The sequence below is a fragment of the Echinococcus granulosus genome (assembly GCF_000524195.1).
Source record: "Echinococcus granulosus chromosome Unknown EG_S00046, whole genome shotgun sequence".
NCBI classification, from domain to species: Eukaryota; Metazoa; Platyhelminthes; class Cestoda; order Cyclophyllidea; family Taeniidae; genus Echinococcus; species Echinococcus granulosus.
In genome coordinates this window covers 368,544-390,915 of record NW_020170426.1, presented here as the reverse complement: position 1 = coordinate 390,915, position 22,372 = coordinate 368,544, and the positions used below count along the sequence as shown (strand labels likewise).

Below are 22,372 nucleotides of genomic sequence, written 5' to 3'. Positions count from 1 at the left end.
TTCTCCTAAGTACTAGTTTCCATTGAATGAATAATGAATGGACCGCTTAGACAAATCATTACACGAGCATATCCTATTCAGACCCTCGAGCTAATTGCTTTTGTGTTGGTAGCTCCTTACGCACCTCTAATTTCAGAAAAAGATAAGTTTTTATTATTGTATTACATTCTAAGCTCTCCCTTGCTGTTTAAATTTAACTTTAACCTTACCTTAGTTGGATAGTTTATGCATGCCTTTATTTACTTCAACATAATGTAGCGAATTGCGGTTTTAGTGTCAAAATTTTTATCAGCTTTTTGAACTAAATCAACCAGTATTAAGTTAAGGTTTTGCTGAGCTGATCAAAATAAATGATGCAGATTGTGAAAAAATATGCGACTCTCGAACTCGCCTTTGAAACCGTGATAAGACGTATTAGCATAGAAATATGATTAATTATTAGTGAACAGAAGTAACGGGGGCTATAAACATATCCAGAAGTAAGAATTGTGGAGAGTCCGCCATAATATTCTTTAATATTTTAACGACTTCCAGCAGGCATTTTGCAAAATTCGGAATATGCACGGTATGATGGCTATTTTCATCAAGAAATCGAAAAGGATCCCACGATTTTGCTATTTTTTTTGCATTTCTTCACCGACTGTAGATTCTCTTGAGGAGGATCTATGTCTGCAGAAGCAGTGCCATTCTGGCGCTATATGCGAGACTTGGAATGATATCGCACTGTCAAAGGTCACCGTATGTGTCTGTCTTTCCCTTTACGATCTGGCAACATCTGGCAGGTGTCAACTTACAACAGGAGAAGTTTGCGCCTCTGACGGAAACATCTATGCTAACACTTGCCATATGCTTCGTACCTCATGTCTACAGCAAACCGAACTAAGCATAGTCTCGTGGGCTGCGGTCAATCAGAAGGACTGCCAACAACAGGCTAGTAAGTGTGTTTCCTGCAATTTACTATTCCTAGCTCAGGTATTGCTACACAACTTAACCGTGGGTAATTACACCTATGTCATCCACACTTTGTGACACTCTTTACCCTCGTATAAGTTTACCATTCTGTGAAAAAAATGTCTTTGGCTAGAGCTCTAGAAAAAAACTATTAAATTCGTAGAAAACGCATTTATCCGATGACCTTAGTGGTGACAAAATGACCTTATATGCAAATCACTTTAAAAGCTAAAAGCTACTGGTGTCCTACACTCTAAATGGTCTTGCACTAATAATTTGCTTTAATTTTTTGATTTGAAGTCCCCAATAAAGGAAGAATACATTAAATCTTGTTGAGAATTCTCAAAATATATTCATAATACAGTTGGATAAGTATTTGTGATTTTATAAAAGTTAGGTAACTAAAAAAGACCCCTTAAAACATTTTCTCGGTGAAATATTTAACATTAAAATTAATATGCCTTTTTCAACAAAGCACAAGTTGGCTGTCTTAAGCCACTTTCTCTTCCACTTCCCCTTTAATTCCTATACCTATTTTACTCCCCTTTCCTGCTAATACCAAGATAGAGCGAGAATTGACACCTGAAGGAGCATCAAGTAAGGAAAATGGACAACGCTGATGGAAAAGTGGTAAAGGCACTATGTCCCAATATCCCTCTCTCATTTCATTTTATTCCCTCCCATCCTTTAATGCAAATTTTCGTATGGGTCAGGCGTTCGGTATGTGATGCAGGGGATGAGGGCTGGAATTGTGTTGTAAAAATAAAAATATGCCCTTCATTCTAGGGAGCAATTGCATAGTCTTGCCTGAATTCGAAGACGAATGTGTTTACTTGCATACTAGCAAGCTGTATCGAGTAGATAGGCATCAGCCGTAATCGAAGTTTGACATTCAGTAGGTGAACAATTTCGCCATCAGTGGACCACACACACACACACATATTCACACAAAACGTAGCCTTGTGGGAATGAAATGTAAAGTAGCTACTGTATGTAGTGAGTGGGTCGTTCGAGAATAATCGATGCTATGCTTCATCACTCAGTCAACGTCGCAATTTAAAAGTTATTTCCCGCTACAAGTCAGTCGGCAAATAATCTTAATTGGAGTAGTCGGTAGTCATCGAAATTTATTGTTGTCTGTTAGTGTATGGCGTCTGGGATCCATTCACCTAGTCTCTTCAGGGATTCTTCATTCTCACTTGACGTGGATGCGTGCAATTTGTTTCTTTACTAACGGCAAGCATTACTTCGAGCTGTTCCTGATAAGTTGGTTTGGAATAATTCCTCAAGATCAATAATGAAGCCTTCATGTACCCGCTTCATCCATATTTTATCGGTCACTAGAATCAAATGCTGTTTGCTTAAACAATATCTGGGGTATTACATCTTCAAATGTTATAATTTAAATTTGACCTAGAAGTTTCTATAGCTTTGCGACAAAGTTAAACTGATATCGTAAGACAGGGAATCTCGTGTAAAATTCATCAAATTGGATCGACATTAAACAAAATTAGAGTTCAAATTGCGAGGAATAGAGTACAAATAAAAATAGTACATTTTTCTCTAAAAAAATTAGTAAATAGTAAATTAAAAAACAAGTGTCGGCATGTTTGAATATATCAAAAAGTTGTGGCACAGTGAGACATCACTTTTAAACAGGTTTGGGCCCTGAAACTTCCATGAAGACGAAAGAAGGCAAATATGTATTATTGCCGTAGAGACTGGCCAAGGGGCTACTGGCACGTCCCGCAAGCGAAAGTGTAAATACCCGTTCTCTTCGGTACCGACGCGACCAAAGCCGAGTAAAATAAACAATCAAAGTACCACACAGCCATTAATAATCATAATATTTTGCAGAACGGGATCTTCAAATTTGGGGACATCTTTTAATTTCTCCAAAAATTTGTTGCGAAATTGGGACGTGGATTGAATTTTTTCGTTTATTAGGTTGGTTAAGGGTCGGGTTTCCTTTTTTCAAGGTTGAATATAGTAATTCGCAAATATGCAATATTTGACTACAAAAACCCGGAACTTGTTTCCGCTAACAAAAAATTGCACTAATAATCTAGGAATTGAGGATTAAGGGGGGGCTTTAATACTACTAGAGGGAAGGTTTGGTAGCACTGGTTGTCTTTATTCCTTAACACTTGATGATCAAGGACCAAATTTACATAGCAATGATATGAGCTACAAATTGATAAGTCAGAACTAACCAAAACATTATGCCCTTTTAATACACTAAACATTTAATTATAAAGTAAAACCATTAAATTAGCTTGAGTTTTTAAATCCTACAGGCTAATTCAAGATATATTTTCTATATAGCAAACAGGCGCATTGACGCAGCAGTTAATTCATGTGAGTACCCGAAATCACTTTTTACAAAGTTATGCCGTCTTTGAATTAATTTTTACGATAAATTATATATAATGAGAAGTAAATTACTTGCTTGCTTATCCACTTACCGTGTTGTTCTTGAGGACCAGTTAATAATGATTAATCACCGAAACCCAAGTAACATATATCAAATTGTCCCATTGGATGCGTATTCGCCTTTTCTATGACTGCTTTAAGTTCACATTCCCAAGCCTCATCAGTGGGTAGAGGCTCGTTAGGTGAAGGCAAGCTAAGCCCTCTGCATGTCCCAAACTACTGGAGCTTCAATGATTAAATTAAACAAGGGGTTTATAACATTTGCATCAAAAGGTAGCCATAAAACCAACTAGTCGTTTGCTCCCTTGATTTATATTTATTGAGGATAAAAGCAAAGACAAGTCAAAGTGACGTCCACAGTTTTCATATGGAGCACACAAGAAAAAACCATGCTCAGTGTCCAGATAATATTTACAGTTTTGGTATGGATTAATTTCATGCTACATGAACAAAATCAAATATGCGTCTATAATTTAAATTAAGATGTTAAAAAATTATTATCAAAAGGAGTGCCATTAGAAATAGCAACGGCCATAACTAGAACCAGTATTTAGAAATTACATGGCCAAATTTCAAAAAAAAATATTTCCAATCCTTAAATTCGTTTATGGCACTGTCCAAGTTGTAATATGTTTTTTCAGCTGAACCACAATGGAATAAAAAACATCGAGTGCTCACTCACAAACACGAGGTTTGCTACTTCATACCGTGGTTGTTCACACACATCTGCTGGTGCGCATTAAATTGCCTGCACAAGTGTTTGTGTGCTCGTGGAAACATAACTGGTGATTGACATAAACTACTTTGAAAGTGTAGCTTATGCAGGTTTTGGCTAATTATTTTGGCGGCATTTGAGCAATTACAATTGGACAATTTGATAGCACTAAAGAATTGAAGAATGAACCGATGCGACAGTTTAAATAGCAGTTTTGGGTATTATAGACTGGTAGATTGCAGGTAGGATAGTCTACAGGCTTCACAGGCCCTGCTTCATATATGACGCAATTAAAGTAATGCTATTCATTATGTTCTTTTTCAAGCAGTCTTTTTTGGAAAAAGAGCTAATTGTTCATCTTTGCGTTTAGACTACTGCAAAATTGTTCAGATTTGAATTATACTATGTTAAATTGTATGCTTCTTACCTTAGTTGTTTACTCTGTGTTCACATTTAAACTTAGTATAATGCAGATCCGAACTATACAGATACAGATATAATCGCTCAATAAACAATAATTAGGCATCAATCATTTGTATTTCCTCACTAAAATAAGACTTTTTCACGAAATTTGGGAAGTTCCTGTAACAGTTTTAAGGCCTCTTACTTTGTTTGTGAGTTCACTAATAAAATTTAAGTGAGTTATTGGCTCTTCATTCATCATGAAGAATCACAACAAATCATCCCATACAATTCAGCTTCTTAATTAGCAATATTTTTGCTAAGTCCAAGTAATGCACACTCAAATCTTGAATCTTCCGTTTGTCATCGAAGCATAAAACCCTACTTATTAACTTATCTAATAGCTCACATTGATGCTCCAAATGACGTAATAGCTAAAAAATACCAGAAAGAACCGATCAAATCCCAAATATTATAAGCAGTTTGCCCCATTCATTCACACCCAAGCAGAAATCCAAAACCGTGTCAGCAAATTCTCCTATTTTCGACTCATGGTACATCATTTAATCAACCTTTTTCATATCCAACGGCCCTTTGAATTCAACACCTTTTTTAATTTTAGAATCGGTCAAACTACGACGTTTTCGGTCTCAATCAAAAGTACACTACAAAGCGGCCACCTACACTCCGCATTTAATGTTTGAAGATGAACAGCAAGGTGAGAAACCTCAACAGGATAGTGTGCATCCTAACAAGCGGGAACCAATCGTACCAACAAAGAAGCCAGACTGTGTGCACACATGCTCTCTGACTACAGTCCAACCGGTGTGCGGGAGTGATGGCAACACCTATCTCAACCCTTGTCTACTAGAACTGCGAGGCTGCATATCATTACAACCAGCCGAACTTCACGCCGTACACTGGGGATACTGTCCAGCCAGACCACCAGGTAAACTTATCTTTGCGCCTTAATATGGCTTCATCTGGTGAATGTTATGAGTCTCTTTATCCAGGACAAATACAAATTTTTTTATAACAATTTATGTTATTTAAGATTTACAAGTTATTTTCTTGTGTAAAAATTCGAACCATAGGCTAAAATATCTTTTTAAAGAGGTTCACCAATATCATCTGCCATTATTTGACAATTCTTGCTCGCATTAATCACGGAAAAAATGGCAGGAAACAAAGAACATCAACAAATTGAAAACACCACTTTTGTCAAATAGTGTATGTACAAAGCATATTCTTGCCGTACCTGGACTTTCGAGTCTACACAGAAAACAGCAGTTGTTAATGCATAAAAAGAGCAAATATCTTCCCATACAACTCCCCTCTACATCTACTAAAACACCTTAGTGTTTGAGTAACAAATGGGAAATTGAGACATAAAAAGACCAAAATGTGTGCGGTTTGCTCCAGTATCTTTAGGAAATCGCAAATGTTCCTAAATGGTTATAGCTACTGTTTCTTGAGTAAGAGTATGCAGATTTTGTCAAAGATCAGACATACTGCATGCTGAATTCCCACAAAAGTGGGTAATGCGCTGTAGGTTGAGAATTACAATGACATGCAACCATATTTAAAATGATGACTTTACTCTAAATTCCTAATGAGACCGGGTTTTCAGTCATTGTATAAGCTGTGCTTATAGTTTTCTATCGATATCAACGTGAGTGTAACGAAAGCGGGGCAATTAAACCTCCAGCAATCACATTTTCAACTTTTCAAATGACAGCACACGCTTTGGGTGATATTTAGTTATATTGTCAGTGATTTTTTTGATAGTTCTTTCAGCAGAATCTCCTTTAAATTAGCTCATACTATGAGAGTTATTAAGTCAGATTATTAAGGTGACATGATCGCTAAATCCGATTATCCTCCTTTTTTCTTCTCAAAACACTCAAGGCCTACGATGTGCGATTTCCTCATATCTTGATTTGATAAACAGTTTATAATGTTTACAGGCAAGGCGAAATGCCTTAAGAGAAGAATGGCTAGAAGGACATCGCGATTGCAGTAGTATTCAAGCGTCGCAAATACTCCAAAGCCTCTCCACTATGGAAATAATCATGGCTAAAATCAGATACTTTTGCCAATTTCAAATACAAAAACTCATGCAAACTTTATGGCATACGTGACCTGGCAAATTTTGATCGGCAGATTAGGTGACGTAAATGACATAGCTTACATCGGTTCGTTCTAGACTTGTTGTGGTGAGATTAAACTGATATTTGCTGCACTAATGTTCAAGACATCTGAAGCAAACTTACAATAAAGGCCAAAAAGGTCAAAAGAGTGAAACTTTTATGAAATAGAACTTTATCATTAATCTGAATTAATTGCTTTAGTAAATTGACCATAACTAAGGCGAAATGCCATTAGGTTCCTAACAGACGATTGTATAACCAACAAAAGTGGTTGCAGAATGGTGTCATTAGCGCGTCTGCTTACCTTTTTTGTGATTTATGAGCTCTGATGTGTTTTTGATGTGTTTTTTGTGCTCTAATTAATCTTTACCCACCAGAAAAAACCTCCAACTTAAAGCACTTTAAAATCTCCAATGTTAAGGTGGTCTTTTTATTAGGAGCCATTTTTAAAATAATTGTACCCATAGTATCAGTGATATACCTAAAAACAGACAAAATTTGGACATATAGCTTCCTTAAATGTATGCAGGTTACATTGACCATATTATGAATGCTGTGTTATTTACTTAAAACTTACTTAGTAGCAAAAACATCTCCAAAACAAACTAGAAAGCACTGTGTAAACACCAAGGTTCTTAAACCTCTGCTACAGATAAATAGCGCTTGCCATGATTTTTCTTAACTGTGAATCGGACTAAGATAATTTGTTGAATTTGCATTTACAGCAATGTTATCAACATCAGACAATAATTCAACCAAAATAATACCTCTTGCCCAGTTGCGTCTCCTTAAACTTTAGGTTAAGTGGAAGTGACGATATGTTTGGGAAAAATTTCTTTGCTTTAACCAATGAAAACAATGTAAAATCTTAAAAAAAATTTATTAGTATACGGGATTACAACCATTTGCTAATGCAGTAGTTCTAATTTACTTAAAAAGACAACCAGATTTATGCATCCCAAATAGACGGCTTATTTTGCATTATATAATACACAGGTCAAAAACTTCCATTAAATACTCCAAAAAAAAGGCAAAAAAACGACAGCTATTAGGGACATAGGAAAAGAAACCACATGTTTACCATTATTTGAGCAGAACAGTGGTGCAGCTTTTGATAAAGTTCATCCCAATGACTTTTCATAACTTGGAGAGATTTTTTGAGGCACCAAAGTGTCTATTAGCGTAAATAATAAAGCATAAGCAGTGATCTTTAAAGCCAGCGATAAGCAGCAATATCTGCAGGAGCCCTCAAGTTAATGTCCCAGAGGTAAACACGAGATACTTGACTTCCCCCAGATTCAAACAATCTTACTCCACAGTGATTAAATCAATTCCACCTGCTCCCATACGAGCTCCAGGAGATAGCAGGCATCAGCATTGCTGGTGGCTTACTAATCACAGAAAGGAGAAACAGATATATATATGTATGTAATGGAAGATTGCCCCTTAAAAATGTTGAGTCGAAACCTCCAAATGTACCAAGAGGTGTTTTTTTGACCGGTGGATCCGTAAACTAGGGTTCTTTAAAACTTAAAGAGTTAACTATTTACAAAACCATGCAAAAGACACGTACAGTATCAGCCTTCTATAGGTACGGTTTTCTTAATTGTGTTCTCTAGTATTTTACTCTGATTTTTAACTACCACTTAGTAGAACGCCAAATAAAGTTGCTGTGATGAGCCATTTAATGACACGCCACATTCAAGAAAATCATCTACTCTTGATTAGACTAGTGAATCGCGTATCACTATTAATTAAAACAATAGTAGAATTACGCGTGGTAACGTTTAATTTGAGTGATTAAACGATTCGCTTTCATTTACATAAACTGAGAAGGTAGTTAAAACTACCTAGCGAATGTGTGTCACCCAAATGCATTAGCGAGTGACATTTGCCTTCAAAGACTAGCAATTAGGTCTCCATTCCTTTCATCTATCTAATAAAATACAGTGTTAGCAAAGGATTGTTGGCTAATTGCTTATTTTCCTGTTTGGGGCTGATTTGTTTGCTGACAATTTGTACTTTGTAATTCGAAGTTTGTAATGGCACAGGATATGGCATTGGTCATCCCCAAACAATCTAATCACTAACTACACCACTCACAGCATACACCAACAGTACCCACCACTCTCACCGCACACGTCCAAGCACCCATCGCTTCATCCTCACAATTATTTACTTGCTGAGGGTTCAACTATAATTACATCTGATGTCTATCTACTCTATACAACTCGAAGATATGGAATATTTCTCCTTCCTCGTATTTAGAAATAGCCAGGAATAGTAAGCGTTGCAGTCATTGATAAGGAGTAACCTTTTCTGCCATGCTAGCATCACGCCTAACCCAATGCCTCATACCAAGCTTCTCAAAACTTTCCTGTGAGAAAACCTTATATCGCACTTTGGAATGGAATAAGGAAGCTACTGTCTCTCCCTTAACTGACATTTCTTCACGTGATGATTGTCATCTTATCTTAGTATCACCATCAGGCCATTGTATGGTCACCTGTGAAAGAGAAAGGACAGATGGGAAACAAAGGTGAAATCGGAACCGGTGATGTCCATGGGCGTGTTCACTTTTCGAATTAAAGCATTTTATAAAAGCGGAGCTTGCATCTTTTTCGTATCTCACTGGGTAACAATGACGGATTTCTAAAAGTAACTGCTTTTACAAAAGAAAACTTCAAGAAACTTATTTCCTTAATGGTATCATAGTCAAAAAGTTTTTGAAAAGGAAGCCGAAATTTACACAATAATTACTATGAGATGCGGTCACTAATGCACGATAATTTTACCTTAAAACCTATTATTCCATCTTTCTGCTCCATTATATCAAAGCTAATAATCATTATTCGCAAAAAATGACTATTCAATCATGTCTATTCTTCAGATATTGAGCCAATTTTTTGCGACCATGCCAACTACTGTCAGTTTGGTGCCATGTGTGCATCCAACCCCCAGCTTCCTTCTACATACAATCATGACACCTTTTCATTGATGCGGCGCCAGGCAGGAATTCAAAGCTCGATTTGCACTTGTGGCCACTACAGATGCTCTGAGAAATGGTACAAAGAACCCATATGTGGAGACGATGGGGTCACGTATCCTGGAGACTGTTTTCTCAATCAAGCTGCCTGTATTCAACAATCTCCCAAACATAAACTTCACAGTGGTTCGTGTAAAACGTCCAATCAAGGTTAGTTGACAGATTGAACAATGTATTAACCAATTAGGACGGTGCCTTGACTGCTTCGCATTCCCTTATTGGTTCCATGATATTCACTCACTGTTGCTCGCATTACTTTCACTTAAGTGACTTACATGCATCTGTCTTCCTGGATAATCGTATTTCTTCAACTTTACACAGCAACCATTTATGGAAATCTTGTTTTCACTACCGATTTCCCCAGGGCAGGGGAGTGAATAACCCCTGCCAAGGGTACACTTGCCCTTTCAATGCTTGGTGCATACCCTCTGACGATTTTAGCTCACCCAGATGTATTTGCCACCAAACCTGCTATGAAGTGGGTGATTCTGACGATTCTGTCCCAGTTTGTGGATCCAATGGTGTGAATTACAAGAATGTGTGCCATCTTAAGCGTGAATCATGCTCTCTCAAGATTAATATTACCGTAAAATACTGGGGACGATGCGGTATGTGATTCTTACATGTTGATGCGCTATCAAAACAGGTCAAAACTATTCCTAAGCTGTTATCAGAGTCCAGTCATAGTGCTGTTTATTGTATTCAATAATTACTAGCTTCCTTCCGCACACATATTCAATTGGTCTAGAAAAAAGGACTTTGTTATTGAATATAGGTAGGAAGGATCGTCATTGGAAAGGCAGCGAAGTAAACTTGTTAATCTTCCTCTTCGAGTCCTAAAACCTTCATATCACACATAGATCCATGTGACACAGTAAATTGTCCAGTGGATTCTGTTTGTCGACTGGATGAGCAGCGAACCCCTAGTTGCCGATGTAGTGACGAAGAGTGTGATATATCAATGAACCAACCCGTCTGTGCCAACGATGGCAGGACGTATTCCAGCATATGCGTTATGCGTCAGCAGGCCTGTCTACGAGATCAGCAACTTCAAGTTCTATTCGACAACAACTGCGCAGCTGGTTGGTGGATCGTTCAAAAGCCGTATTATGAGCATTTCTTCTGTATTTTACGATTCACCCCAAAAGTCCTCAAATGTCTATTCAGGATGCACTAGCTACCGTAATACTAGGATTCCACTCAATTACTTGTAATTGGGAGAGATGTGTTCTTTTTACTAAGATTATTTAACAAAATTGCAATTTCAATGCGCAAACCTTGCTTAACTAAAAGGCAAGAGTGGTCTGCAATCCTCAAATCACGTCACGTTCTTCCCTTTCTTCACTTTCCACCAAGCATAACCAATCCCGGTTTTTCTGAAAACACATCAATTTTACACTTTTTCATTATTTTACTTACCTTTAAAGTTATATATTTTATTAGTCCTTTGTAAAAAATGGAGTCTATGAATTAATATTTCATGATTCCAGGTTACATAGCAAAATGTTTAAAGACAAAATTTCATTCGAAAATTACAAAATTCTAAAACATGCAAGTTAAAATAAAAGCATCTTTTTAAATATTATGTTTAACGAACCGGAAGCTTTGTTCATTACCATAAGTTCTATGCGTCTTTAGGTGTTCTTTTAGAAATTTGCTAATACGTAAGTAAAAATACCTGAAACAAAATATTTTGGAAGCACAATCTGTCAATGGCACAGACTATGGAGGTAGACTTGAAGCATCGATGTTTCTTAATTGATATGCATGGATCACAGGTATGAATCCATGCCTGGAACAGAGTTGTCCTTGGCCTGGCGAGGAATGCAGAGTAGACATTCAAGGGAGGAAGACGTGTGTCTGTCCGGAGCGTTGTCCGGCCATTGTTATTCCTGTTTGCGGTTCAGACGGCATCACCTACGACAGTGTTTGTCACCTTCTGCAAATGGCCTGTCTCAAAAAGAAGCATATATGGGTTGTTTATGCTGGACAATGTCGTGAGTTTCTTCTTGTAGGGAAACTAACAAATTTTCTCCATTCAGTAGTTAATTGCAACCAACATCAGTCAAAATTTTGAGTTTTAATAAAAACCAAAGTATGTATTAAAAGTACGAAAATCCTGTTTTGTGCTGGAGCTCTGCATTAAAGCTTACTTTAAGCAGCATGATTTAGAACCAACTGCTGCCACCTAGAAAAAAACAACATTTTCTGCAACAACTTCTATACCGACTCTCAAACTTTTCGCTGGACCTTATTGTCTATTTAATTCTGTAAAAACTGACGACCCAGTGGTAATTTGTTGGCTAATATTAAATTCAGAGGTTTCTCAGTTGGTCCACCAAAATCCTACTGTCGAGATTGAGGTTAAAATTCCGCCAATTTATTCAAAATTCCGCAATTTAACCTGGTTAAATGAAGGCGAAAAACTCCGTCTCCTGCTTATACACGGCCTTAAAAATGTTAGCAAAACCTGTTCATATGGTTGCAAGAAAGAAAATGTTGGTGATCATTACCCCTCTTTCCCTTGATGTTGGCATTCAAATGCAACTTTTTGTCTTCATATTTTACATTGTCTTTTATCACAGTTCTTCCAGGAAACGCGTGTGAAAGGCAGGGTCTCTACTGCCGGCGTTATGAAATATGCTCTCAGCAAAACAATCAAGTGGATCGTGATATGTCACTTACTTACGCAGCTCCTTCTCTCAAGTGCAGTTGTCCAATCTGCCCTGAGAGTGGTTTGGGTGGTAAGGTCTGCGGAAGTGATGGAAAAACCTATCAAAGTGAATGCCACTTACGAGCCGCTGCTTGTCAGGGTGAATCTTTTGAACTAGAAATTAAACAACGTGGCGCTTGTGGTAAGCAACAAAGCAATAGAATCGACTTATGCAAAATTAACTTGACAAATTGCAAGTTCTTATTAAATAATGATTATGGAAAATTTTCCACTTTTCATGTAGCATCATCATATTTTGAGAAATCGACAATTCATTCACAGTGGACACAAGATTCATTTGATAGACTGTGTAGCTTTCTCAGATCTGTGTAAAATATTCTAGCATTTAAATTAAAAACCCAGGTCATAGATATTCAAGAGCCATTTAAAAAATGTTACTAATTATTACTGTCTGCCTTAAGTTAAGCTGACTTTAATGCCACCAGATGGCTAATGCTTGTAAGCACTTGTAAAAGGCTAGCAAATGTTCATACGTATGTATATGTGTGATTCTGCCATTATTAATCACTTTATTGTTCTCCAAATTTTCCTCTCAATTTAAGACCCTATCACTTATCATAAAATATCTGGTACATGGTTTTGAGCTCTTTTACTTTCCAGATCAGGGTTAACTTGGCTTTAAAGATGGAAGAATTTCCGTCACACTCGGCTTTTTATAGTGTTAGGCGAAGGCGCATTATGCGACAGAAACTAAATTATAAGTAATGCAGTAAAAGAGTGTACCGACCAGAAGTGATTTTTAAAAATGCAGTTTTGGCGATGAATCACTGAAAGATAGGTGTAACACACTTGAAATGAACCACTATTCTTGTCAAGATAGGGGGATTATGCTATTCGCATCAGCTACAGACATAAAAAGTTTTTGTAATTAAGACCAAACAATTGGAACTTTGGTTTTGCTATACAATACCTTTTGATACAACTCAATGCGGCACAAGTAGGAACTTCATTCAGTTGGACAAAAGCCCTGTTATTATTCTTGAGGGACCACATGGCACATGACCTCCTGCCTCAAACTACCTCAAAACTGAGCCATTAAAGAGTTACTAGTAGTCTTCATTCCTTAACGTTAGACACTCAGTACGAGTTAGCTAGGGTTTGGCTTTCGGTTCTAGAGACAAAAAATGAAACACAGAATAAGCGCTTAGTATCTTTTAAAGTTACCGATCAAAATGGTAATTATCTCAACAAATATCATGAGATTTTCCTTGTATACTAAGGTCTGGAAACCTAAAATGCTCTACGCTGTGCGTGACCTTACTTAGCTCCAATTTTTGTTCTATACTTGCACACGCAAGTGTCAAATAAACATTCCCAAAGTGCCTCTTTTTAAAATGAAGATTTGAAGAATTTCCTACCGCCTGTAGAGACCATGGCTGCAACATACTCAACTAATTTAAAATGATTCCAAGCGAACTGACAATATTCAGTAACACAATTTAAAGGTGGGTATTTGAAAGAAGGCTTGGACTTTGCATGCATGTGGATATTAGACTTAGCGTAAATTAAAGTCTACAAGCACACACTGAAATGAGCGTCATTTTGCTTTGACACATTGATGACTAATCGGTAGGAGAAAAAACGGACATAAAAACCACTTCCAGTGTCCGTGATCCTTGCAATGCTCCATTCATTGGTAGCATGCATAGTTTGTAGTAATTTATTTGATAAAAATTTCATGTGGGGTTTATTGAAGACCTTAAGATCCCAAAACTTTGCATTTTATTCAGTTCGTATTTCACAGACTTCATTGCTAGAAATTGCTTATTTGATTTTAACAACGAAATTAAATATAAAAAAAGGTAAGACGCAGAAAATACACTAATGTGGGGTTCATTTTTACTTCCGATTTGTTGGTTCAATGTCAAATTCCCTCACACTTTGCAATTGAGTAGTTGTCTAAGAAAAATTATTTCTTCAACTAAATATGAATGTGTCTCTTGAATAAAAAAAAACATGGGACGAAAAAGGACCTTTCTGTATTTATTTTCGAAAAATATTGCAATAGATGCCTGTCAAAACAAGAAGTGTGAATTCTACTCAATGTGTCAAACTGATGGTGCTGGTCGGGCCTTCTGCGCTTGCCCTACAAACTGCCTGATGGTGAGTACACTCTAAAAGGTCATGTTTAATTTCATACGATGCGAACTCCTTCCAGATTAGATAGTCTACGAGAAAGAAGTGAAAAACAAATATCTTCTGTGGAGCATGGGAAATAAGGAATGTTCCTTAGGGCTTCCACCAATTTTTATACGAATATACAATTAAGTGGAATGCATTAAAAAAGAAAATAACTGAGATACTCACCTCTAGGAAATTTTTCAAATTCAACGAGAGTCCTTCTCATAAGTGACACATTTCGTAATGGATTAAGGTGAAGGTTGCTAGGATAGGTTAAAAAGGGAACTAATTTTCTTAAATAGAAGAAGAGTTGCAGAGACTACGGTATAGATATTTCTTAGTACATGAAAATTTCTTCCTTGTGTTAAATTTTCCTTAAAATAATAATAGCAGTACTTTTATTAATCTTCTATTTACTTTCCAAAAGTGATGCTCTTTAGGACTGTTTGCTTCTTGTAGGTTAACATGCCAGTTTGCGGATCTGACGGCAGGACGTATAATAACGAATGCTTGTTGAAAGTTCATGCTTGTTCCATTCAAAAGCACATTTGGGTGATTGACACAAAGCCATGTGGTGAGTGTTTGGTGATTGCACATGAACGAAATTACTTCACTTTTTTTTAACTAACAACAAGTTTGTTTCTTTGCGGCTCTAATTAAAGGCAAGGTACCTTAAAATGTAAAACATTGCTATTAAATGAACCGATGTTTGTCATTTTTGCAGGTGATCGATGTGCACACTTAAAGGACAGAAAAATGCTCTTAAAATTGTCCTGAGAGGACGTTACTTATTTATTTTATCATTCTAAACAATATCGGCAATATTTCAAATCCCAGTCGATTGAAAGAGAGATTTTCAGTGATGATAGTATGATTTGACTCTAAAAAATTCGTTATAGTTACATGATTTCGATAAAGGCATTAATTTAAATAAATCACAGTTCTAGATGCGTAATAAAAATGAGTAGCGGTATGTCATACGCAACTTCATTCTGTAATTTGGACTGTAATTCTCTGCTAAGCGGGCTTCTTTTTCATTGCAATCCCATTATGTCGAAATAACTTCTAGGAATAAGGAGACACTCCGTCAGATGTGCATCGTTAGACTTATCATCTTACAAACATGTCATCAAGTCATTTGCGTAACGGAGTGATGGGCACTCAATCTCTCCCTTAGCCACATGCTCCAAGCCCTGTCCTCTCGGGATGCGGTGTTTGGGTGGACAGTGTGTGTGCCGAGAGAGCTGTCCCAAACCGAGTTTGGCAGGTGAGGTCTGTGGAACAGATGGTCGAATATACCCCAGCGCCTGCGAACTGCGGCGGCAGGCATGTGTTAATAAGGTAACCGTGAAAGTCGATGGCTCTGGACTCGCTTGTCGCAAACCCACCTACACCTCCAATGCATCAACTTCCATTGATATCCAAGCAGGTGCAACACCTTTTATGATGGTCATTCATTGCGCTTGTTACCATATTTCATATTAATAAGCATAAAAGGATTTTGCATTTGTTAATAGATCAAGTCCTTGAAAACGTTTGCGGATGCAACAAAGTAGGATCACGTGACCAATTTTGCGATAGTAAAGGACGGTGCAGATGCCATTGGGGTGTTGAGGGTACCAAATGTGATCAATGCGCATCGGGTTATTGGGGCATCTCGAATGGCAAACCGTGTATCAGTAAGTTTTATTGCAAACCTATCCTAACACATTTTATTAATTATATCTTTATAAAAAAAACTTATTTATGTACGCCTTACTTGCCAGCTTTTAAAGGTTGTTTGGGTGGAACCAAATCATAAATTTTGGTAGAATGAGGTTTGACAAATTCTGGCATAAAAGAATGAAAGGGTGTAATATCGTGTTGTACTGGGAAAATTTAGCCCGTACATGCATATTTATTAGGGATATGTGAACAGTTGTTTTTTAAATTAGAATATGAGTTTCGCTGCACCTTAATTTAGGCCTTAATCAGAATAGAAAATAGCCATTTATTGGTTGTGTATTTTACCTTACAAAGAAGCAGAAAAATGCTAGTGAGGCTTCTAATTGAGCATAAGACAGGCAAGTTAGTTATCGGCATAGTTTGCAAAGTACTCAAAATGTAGAATTTATATTGGATAAAGAACAAAATCCTCAGTTTTTTGTGTAGTTTGTTGCAATATTTTGCTTTAATTTGTAAGGTCCTGTGTATGTGCATGCATTATTAAGCGTAGATAAAAATACATCACTCTACCGGTACGGTGTACTTTATTTGCTCTCTACTACTTTTTTTCGCCTTTTTGGTCTCATTTTCGTATCATTGAGGTCATTTAAATGTACCGGAAGGATGTAATTCCAGTTTGCCTGGCTTCCAAACCGAAGTAAATGCAGTTGCAAAGCTCAAGAAGCTTCTAGTCAAATCTATTGCTCACGAGCGTTTAAAGAAGGTTGGATGTGCAGTCGAGTACACTTTAATCCAAGCTGATCTAAACAACGAGATTCTACAAATAAAATATTCAAGGGTAGAGGCATCATGTTTGGAAAGGTCCCTTTTTAACCAGACTGGAGAATTAGCAGTCACCATTGATTGAAATAATTTGAACTTACAGTGATGCTTGACGTTGGTTATTAAAAGATCGGTTGACAGTTAAATCAGGGTGGATGGGAAAGTCGTGGTGAGAGCTAAGTAAATACTTACCATTCACATGCTGTACGCCGACAGATTACAAAGAGGTTCAAGGACTTTCACTTGGATCCTCATTTTATACTTCACATTATAAAAACCGGATGCATTCAGCCTGCTTGCTGACTGACTTGTATAGGAGAATGGCGCTTTTATTCAAACGTTAAGTCAACAAACGTCAGTGTTTATCTAACTACCAACTCACTGCTCACACCACTTATCGTACGCTTCTAAAGACTGCGATTCGTGTGACGCACTGAGGATAGTTACGTGCTTGCTGAGGGCCAAACTCTTACTATGACTGATATTTATCTGCTTGATATAATTCAAAAATATGGGAAACTCCTCCTTCTTTGCCTTTTGAAGTAATCGAGTTCAGTAGAAAAAGTGAATGTAGCAGTTATTGAGAAGGATGTACTTTTTCCCACAGGATAGTATGACCCAAAAACTTCATCCCTACTACAACGTATTGCAAACTTACCTGTGAGAGGACCTCGTACTGCACCTTGGGTTGGGATATTAGCAAAAAAATATATGATAGCCAGATGGGAAATAAAAGTTACATCGAGGCGATAGTGGTGTTTGTTACTCAAGTCGAAACGTTTCATAAGGGTGAAGTTTGCAGTTACCTTGTGCCAATTTGGAAAGGATTGTGGAACATAACGTTGAGTATTTGAAAAAAGAGAATAATTTAGTAAACTTCGTGTAGCCACTTAGTTCTTTAATAAAATCTCCATAAACTTCTTTTTGACTACTTTTACTATCCACAAAGGGTATTCAAGCAACCTAACAAGTGAGACAGCAATAATGAGTCCAGGTTAGGCGTGTGCGTAAATATCGCTGATAATCACAGGTCCAAGTTAAAGTATCACTCCTTTAAATTTTAAACCAGGCTGCTCCTGTAATCCGTCTGGTTCAATTGCCGTAAACACCTGCGATTCATATTCGGGTCAGTGCAAATGCAAACCAGGGATTCGTGGACAGCAGTGCAATATCTGCCCCAATGGAGAATTATTAACGGGTGAACATTGTAAAGGTGAGTCCTAAATACCACTTATTTTGACAGTTTAATTTAATTTCGTGATATTAACCTTTTTTTGCATTTTCAGAACCACTGTCAAAGATGCCTTCTGTAAAACCGGAGATGCGCAAAACAGAAGAGGGGGCACTGGTGTCTGGAATAAATTTCACACCACTAGCCACAGCATTTATATCCTTCACTCAGTTAATATCCCCCCCATTTACTTTCACTCTTAAGTTCACGCCTTCTCCTGGTGTTTCTGATGGCGATATTGCTCTTCTCGTTATTCCACGTGCGGACAAAGTCGGCCAGTATAGCTTCCTCAAACTAGGTATATCTTCTGGAAATCTGGAATTGAGGTATGAAAAAATGTTTTTAAATCCTTATCGTCCATTAGTTTTATAAATTAGGGATTATTGATTCTTTTTTAGTTATGTTAGCAAACTTGGGATGGGAAAAACTCGGTACATTATGGGAAAGCATAAGCTGGAACCACAGCCAATAAAGGTTTCTGTGGAAGTGACAAATGACGCAGACTTAAGTCTTTATGTGGCTAATTCGACCAGTTTCGGTGTTTTCAAAGGCGCAACCTCAAGACTTATTCGATCTGACGAGTATGGTGTAATGACTAGCAATCGCGGTATGGGACTGGTGCTTGGATGTATTTCACCGAATCGGTGAGATCATTGCTTCGAGCTATTGCAAACTTTCTCCTTTCTTTGCATCCATATCCTCGTTGATGTCCCAGTTTTTTCTTACTGGTTGTGTTTTAGAGCTCTTGTTAGCAAATGCGGATTTTCCGGTTGTCTAACTGAAGCAGAGCTAGTTTACCATCCAACCATTGGCCAAGTGCAGAGGCATGTCTTTGTCACAAATGGGAAGGCGACTGGACTAAACTGGAAGCACTTACCCAGAGATGGAATTCGAGTTTGCCTTAGCCAAATCTCAGGTCAGGAAGTACCAAAGAATTTGCTTAGTTCAGAGGCTCTCATCAATTGTGACCTACTGAATCCTTGTAAAAACGGAGGACAGTGCATTTCAATGACCGATGGAAGCTTCAAGAAGTGCGTCTGCCTCCCTGGCTGGCAGGGTAATTATTGTCAATTAGGTAAATCAGTAAATCCTCCATAATTTGCTTATTATTAGCATTCAAAATTAAATGCTTGTGGCATTTTAGGCCTTAATTTTATTTCCAATATCACCAAATCAAAGCTGTCATCTAAAGCTTGCTTAATTGTCTTTGAAGATTTCTAAAATCTTTCCAAGCCTATTCATGATATTTTAGACGTATGTGAATCCACCATTTGTAGAAGATTTGCTTTTGGCATTTTAAAAATGGTATCAAATTTTCCTTTTTTAAATATGGAAGTTTTTTCCAAAAATTGGCCATCCTTTCTTGAAAAGCAATGGAAAAGTGTACTCCTGACTAAAAATCATTGAAAAATGGAATAACTAAGTATTATGCAAGTAAGCAAGTATTTTCTTTGAACAAACAATTTTCATTCATAACTTTATAGAAGCTGCAATAATTCCAGAATTTAGTGGCAAGGCCTTCATACGCCTTGCTGGTCCGACGGGTGCAGAATCCCTTAAAAAACGGAAAATGAGTGTGGAGATTATTTTTTTGCGAAAACCCGATGAAGGTATGCCTTTTTTCTTAAATATTCACATTTATCTCCGAATTTTTAAAATCTGTGGCACTATTCTTTTAACTTTTCTCTTAAGGTAAGTAACATTTAAAATACAAATGTTGTATTTATGTATAATTGCATAAAATCATGCCTTTACATTTGCTCAGTGCGCATCTGGGAGTAAGCCCTCCTCTTTCAAAAATATCTTCTATGCCTAACAAAAAATGAAAGTTTTGTTTAGTTTGTGCTTTTTACTTGAATTTGGCAAACAGTTGAAAAATACGCAGAAATATTTCGCCATTTAAGTGACTTCACGCCAAACGAACACTAAATTCATTGATGCAACGTCTGATATTATGGTTTCTCGACAACAAACCTGTTATCTTTTAGGAATCATTTTTGCCATACCGCCAAGCCAAAACGGATCAGAATTTATTGTGATTCGGGCGGACTCGGATGAGTGTTTGAAGGTCTACCTTCGTGTGGGTCGCATTGTCCAATTTTCCCATAGCTACTTCTACAACTGGCTTCTGGAGCGCTTTGGACCACGGCAGCGACTCGCCATTGCTAAAATCTGCTCTGTAGCCAACGATGAATGGCACAAACTCAGTATTGAAAAGACTAGTCATTACATGACCGTTCGACTTGATGGTAAAAAATCAACGAGACTGCGTCTTGTAAGAAACTAAAGCAATCCGAAATTTCAAATGTTCAAAGTTTTTAAGAATTGCAGCAGATGATTGATGAAAATCGTACGGTATTGGAATATAGCCCATTGTAGCAACTTCTAATAACTTAGATTACATCCAAAATGAATGTGATTGCTTATACGCCTACAAGGACAACAACTATTCTCTTTGTTGTGCTCTCTGTTTTTCCCCTTATTTTGAACCCATTTTCCTGCCACGAAGTACTGCTTAAGCGTGTTATCTTTGTGGACTGAGGTTGACATGGCTCTAGAGTTGCAGAAACTTCCTAAATAATTTTACGCATAGCATTTTAACAGCATACGCTAGCAAGTCAACACAACTTACAGAAATGGTTAAAACAATCTGAAATAATCTGCATCTCGTTTGGTAAGGTCTCTCGTTTTTGGTTAGAATGGAGAGGCAGCCGTCAAGGGCAGATAGTCTACAACCACGTCATTTGGATCTCACCTACATTCACCAATTTGTACTTCGGTTTGCACTTCATCTATTTTTTACTTTCCAAAGTGCACTGTTGATAAAGGATTGGTTCTCGACTAACTTGGGTGGATTGCCATCGAATGACCTAATCACTACCCATACTACCCCTCCCACACTTTTAAGGCACCTACTACACCATCGCTAGAAGACTGAATTCTGCGTGGATGTTTTTGTGGACGAGAGGAAGGGGCTGTCTCATAATTCCTGTTAACCTTATGTTTCTCTAAGTAGGTGTCACATACGTAGTGGCTAGCTGTGAAATGTAAGTGCGATGAAAGCAGAGGGGACTGGGATTGAAGCTTTCGCTTCTAGAAGCAAAACACATCTTATACTAATTAAATCTGCAAGTCAGGGTCTTCTTAAGGAAAAATTTGTAAGCAATTAAAGTATGTTATAAAGCTTTCTACATTTATTAGCTTCTTGCCATAAAAATGAAACCAAATTTTGGCCTTACTTTCGATGATAAGATTTGCACTTTTAAATTGGAGTCTCATTTTATGGTTTTACTTGCATAGGGGACGGAATATTTTTCAGGTCTCCACTTCACTATCTTTTATAAAATATGTAACATTCCACTTTTTTGCATATTTACTTGTTGGCGAAAAAAATTACCATAGTATGAAAGGACCATGCTTTTGATGATTAATTTAATCACTAGGATATTTTGCAGTGCCATTTAAAGTTATTACCAAATAGCTGGAAATAAAAATGTTTAAATACCTAAAAAAGGCAGATTTTCTTGCAGAGTGCCCTATTTATTCAAAATTGAATAGAGAACTCGATTTCATGATTATTTTTAATTAATCTTTTGTTTAATAATAGCGTACACACTTTATTTTGTTGTTGCGTTTTAAAATGGTGTATTACTTGATTTTTCGATAAAATAATTTGTCAAAATTTATATAGTTTCAAATGTATTCATCTCTCCTCATTTTTATTTTAAGCTTCCACAAAGATTGCCAAAGACCAACCGAGAATTACGGAAAGCAGTGAGCTATAATGAAGATATGTTTGTTTCTCGCACTGACTCATATCATAGAGCTTATTTGCCATTTTAGCTAACCAGCTTTGATCTCTCAAGTAGTCCGGTGTATCTTGGTGGAATTCCAGACAAAGAGAGCCACTTTCTTGACGACTTTGTGCTCTTAAAGCAGTCTTTCGTTGGAGCCATTCAAAAGGTTTGAATGGAGTTTAATTTGACTCCATTATTGGTGTACTTAAGCTGAGGTATTAAATCGTACTTTTAAACAGGTTCGTTTTAAATGGAGCTGAACTTGTACTGGCTGGACCTTCACAGAACAAGGAGGAATCCCTGAG

General features: G+C 37.1%; 1 protein-coding gene across 1 annotated transcript in view; it reads left to right on the top strand. All coding sequences in view use genetic code 11, as the record gives it.

Annotated features, from left to right (window-relative positions):
• Positions 1-558: 558 nt before the first annotated feature.
• Positions 559-22,372, top strand: part of EGR_05820 (putative kazal-type serine protease inhibitor domain protein) — a gene marked incomplete at both ends in the record, with an annotated part of 24,323 nt that continues 2,509 nt past the window's right edge. The window contains 18 exons of the mRNA XM_024495069.1: positions 559-934; positions 5,124-5,450; positions 9,542-9,836; positions 10,067-10,305; positions 10,558-10,779; positions 11,476-11,694; positions 12,391-12,552; positions 14,440-14,534; positions 15,012-15,126; positions 15,730-16,001; positions 16,042-16,231; positions 18,109-18,252; positions 18,326-18,596; positions 18,669-18,914; positions 19,011-19,345; positions 19,755-19,880; positions 20,259-20,545; positions 22,114-22,233. Of these exons, the coding sequence (XP_024350532.1) occupies positions 559-934; positions 5,124-5,450; positions 9,542-9,836; positions 10,067-10,305; positions 10,558-10,779; positions 11,476-11,694; positions 12,391-12,552; positions 14,440-14,534; positions 15,012-15,126; positions 15,730-16,001; positions 16,042-16,231; positions 18,109-18,252; positions 18,326-18,596; positions 18,669-18,914; positions 19,011-19,345; positions 19,755-19,880; positions 20,259-20,545; positions 22,114-22,233 (4,041 nt within the window). The remainder of the gene's footprint in view (positions 935-5,123; positions 5,451-9,541; positions 9,837-10,066; positions 10,306-10,557; positions 10,780-11,475; positions 11,695-12,390; positions 12,553-14,439; positions 14,535-15,011; positions 15,127-15,729; positions 16,002-16,041; positions 16,232-18,108; positions 18,253-18,325; positions 18,597-18,668; positions 18,915-19,010; positions 19,346-19,754; positions 19,881-20,258; positions 20,546-22,113; positions 22,234-22,372) is intronic.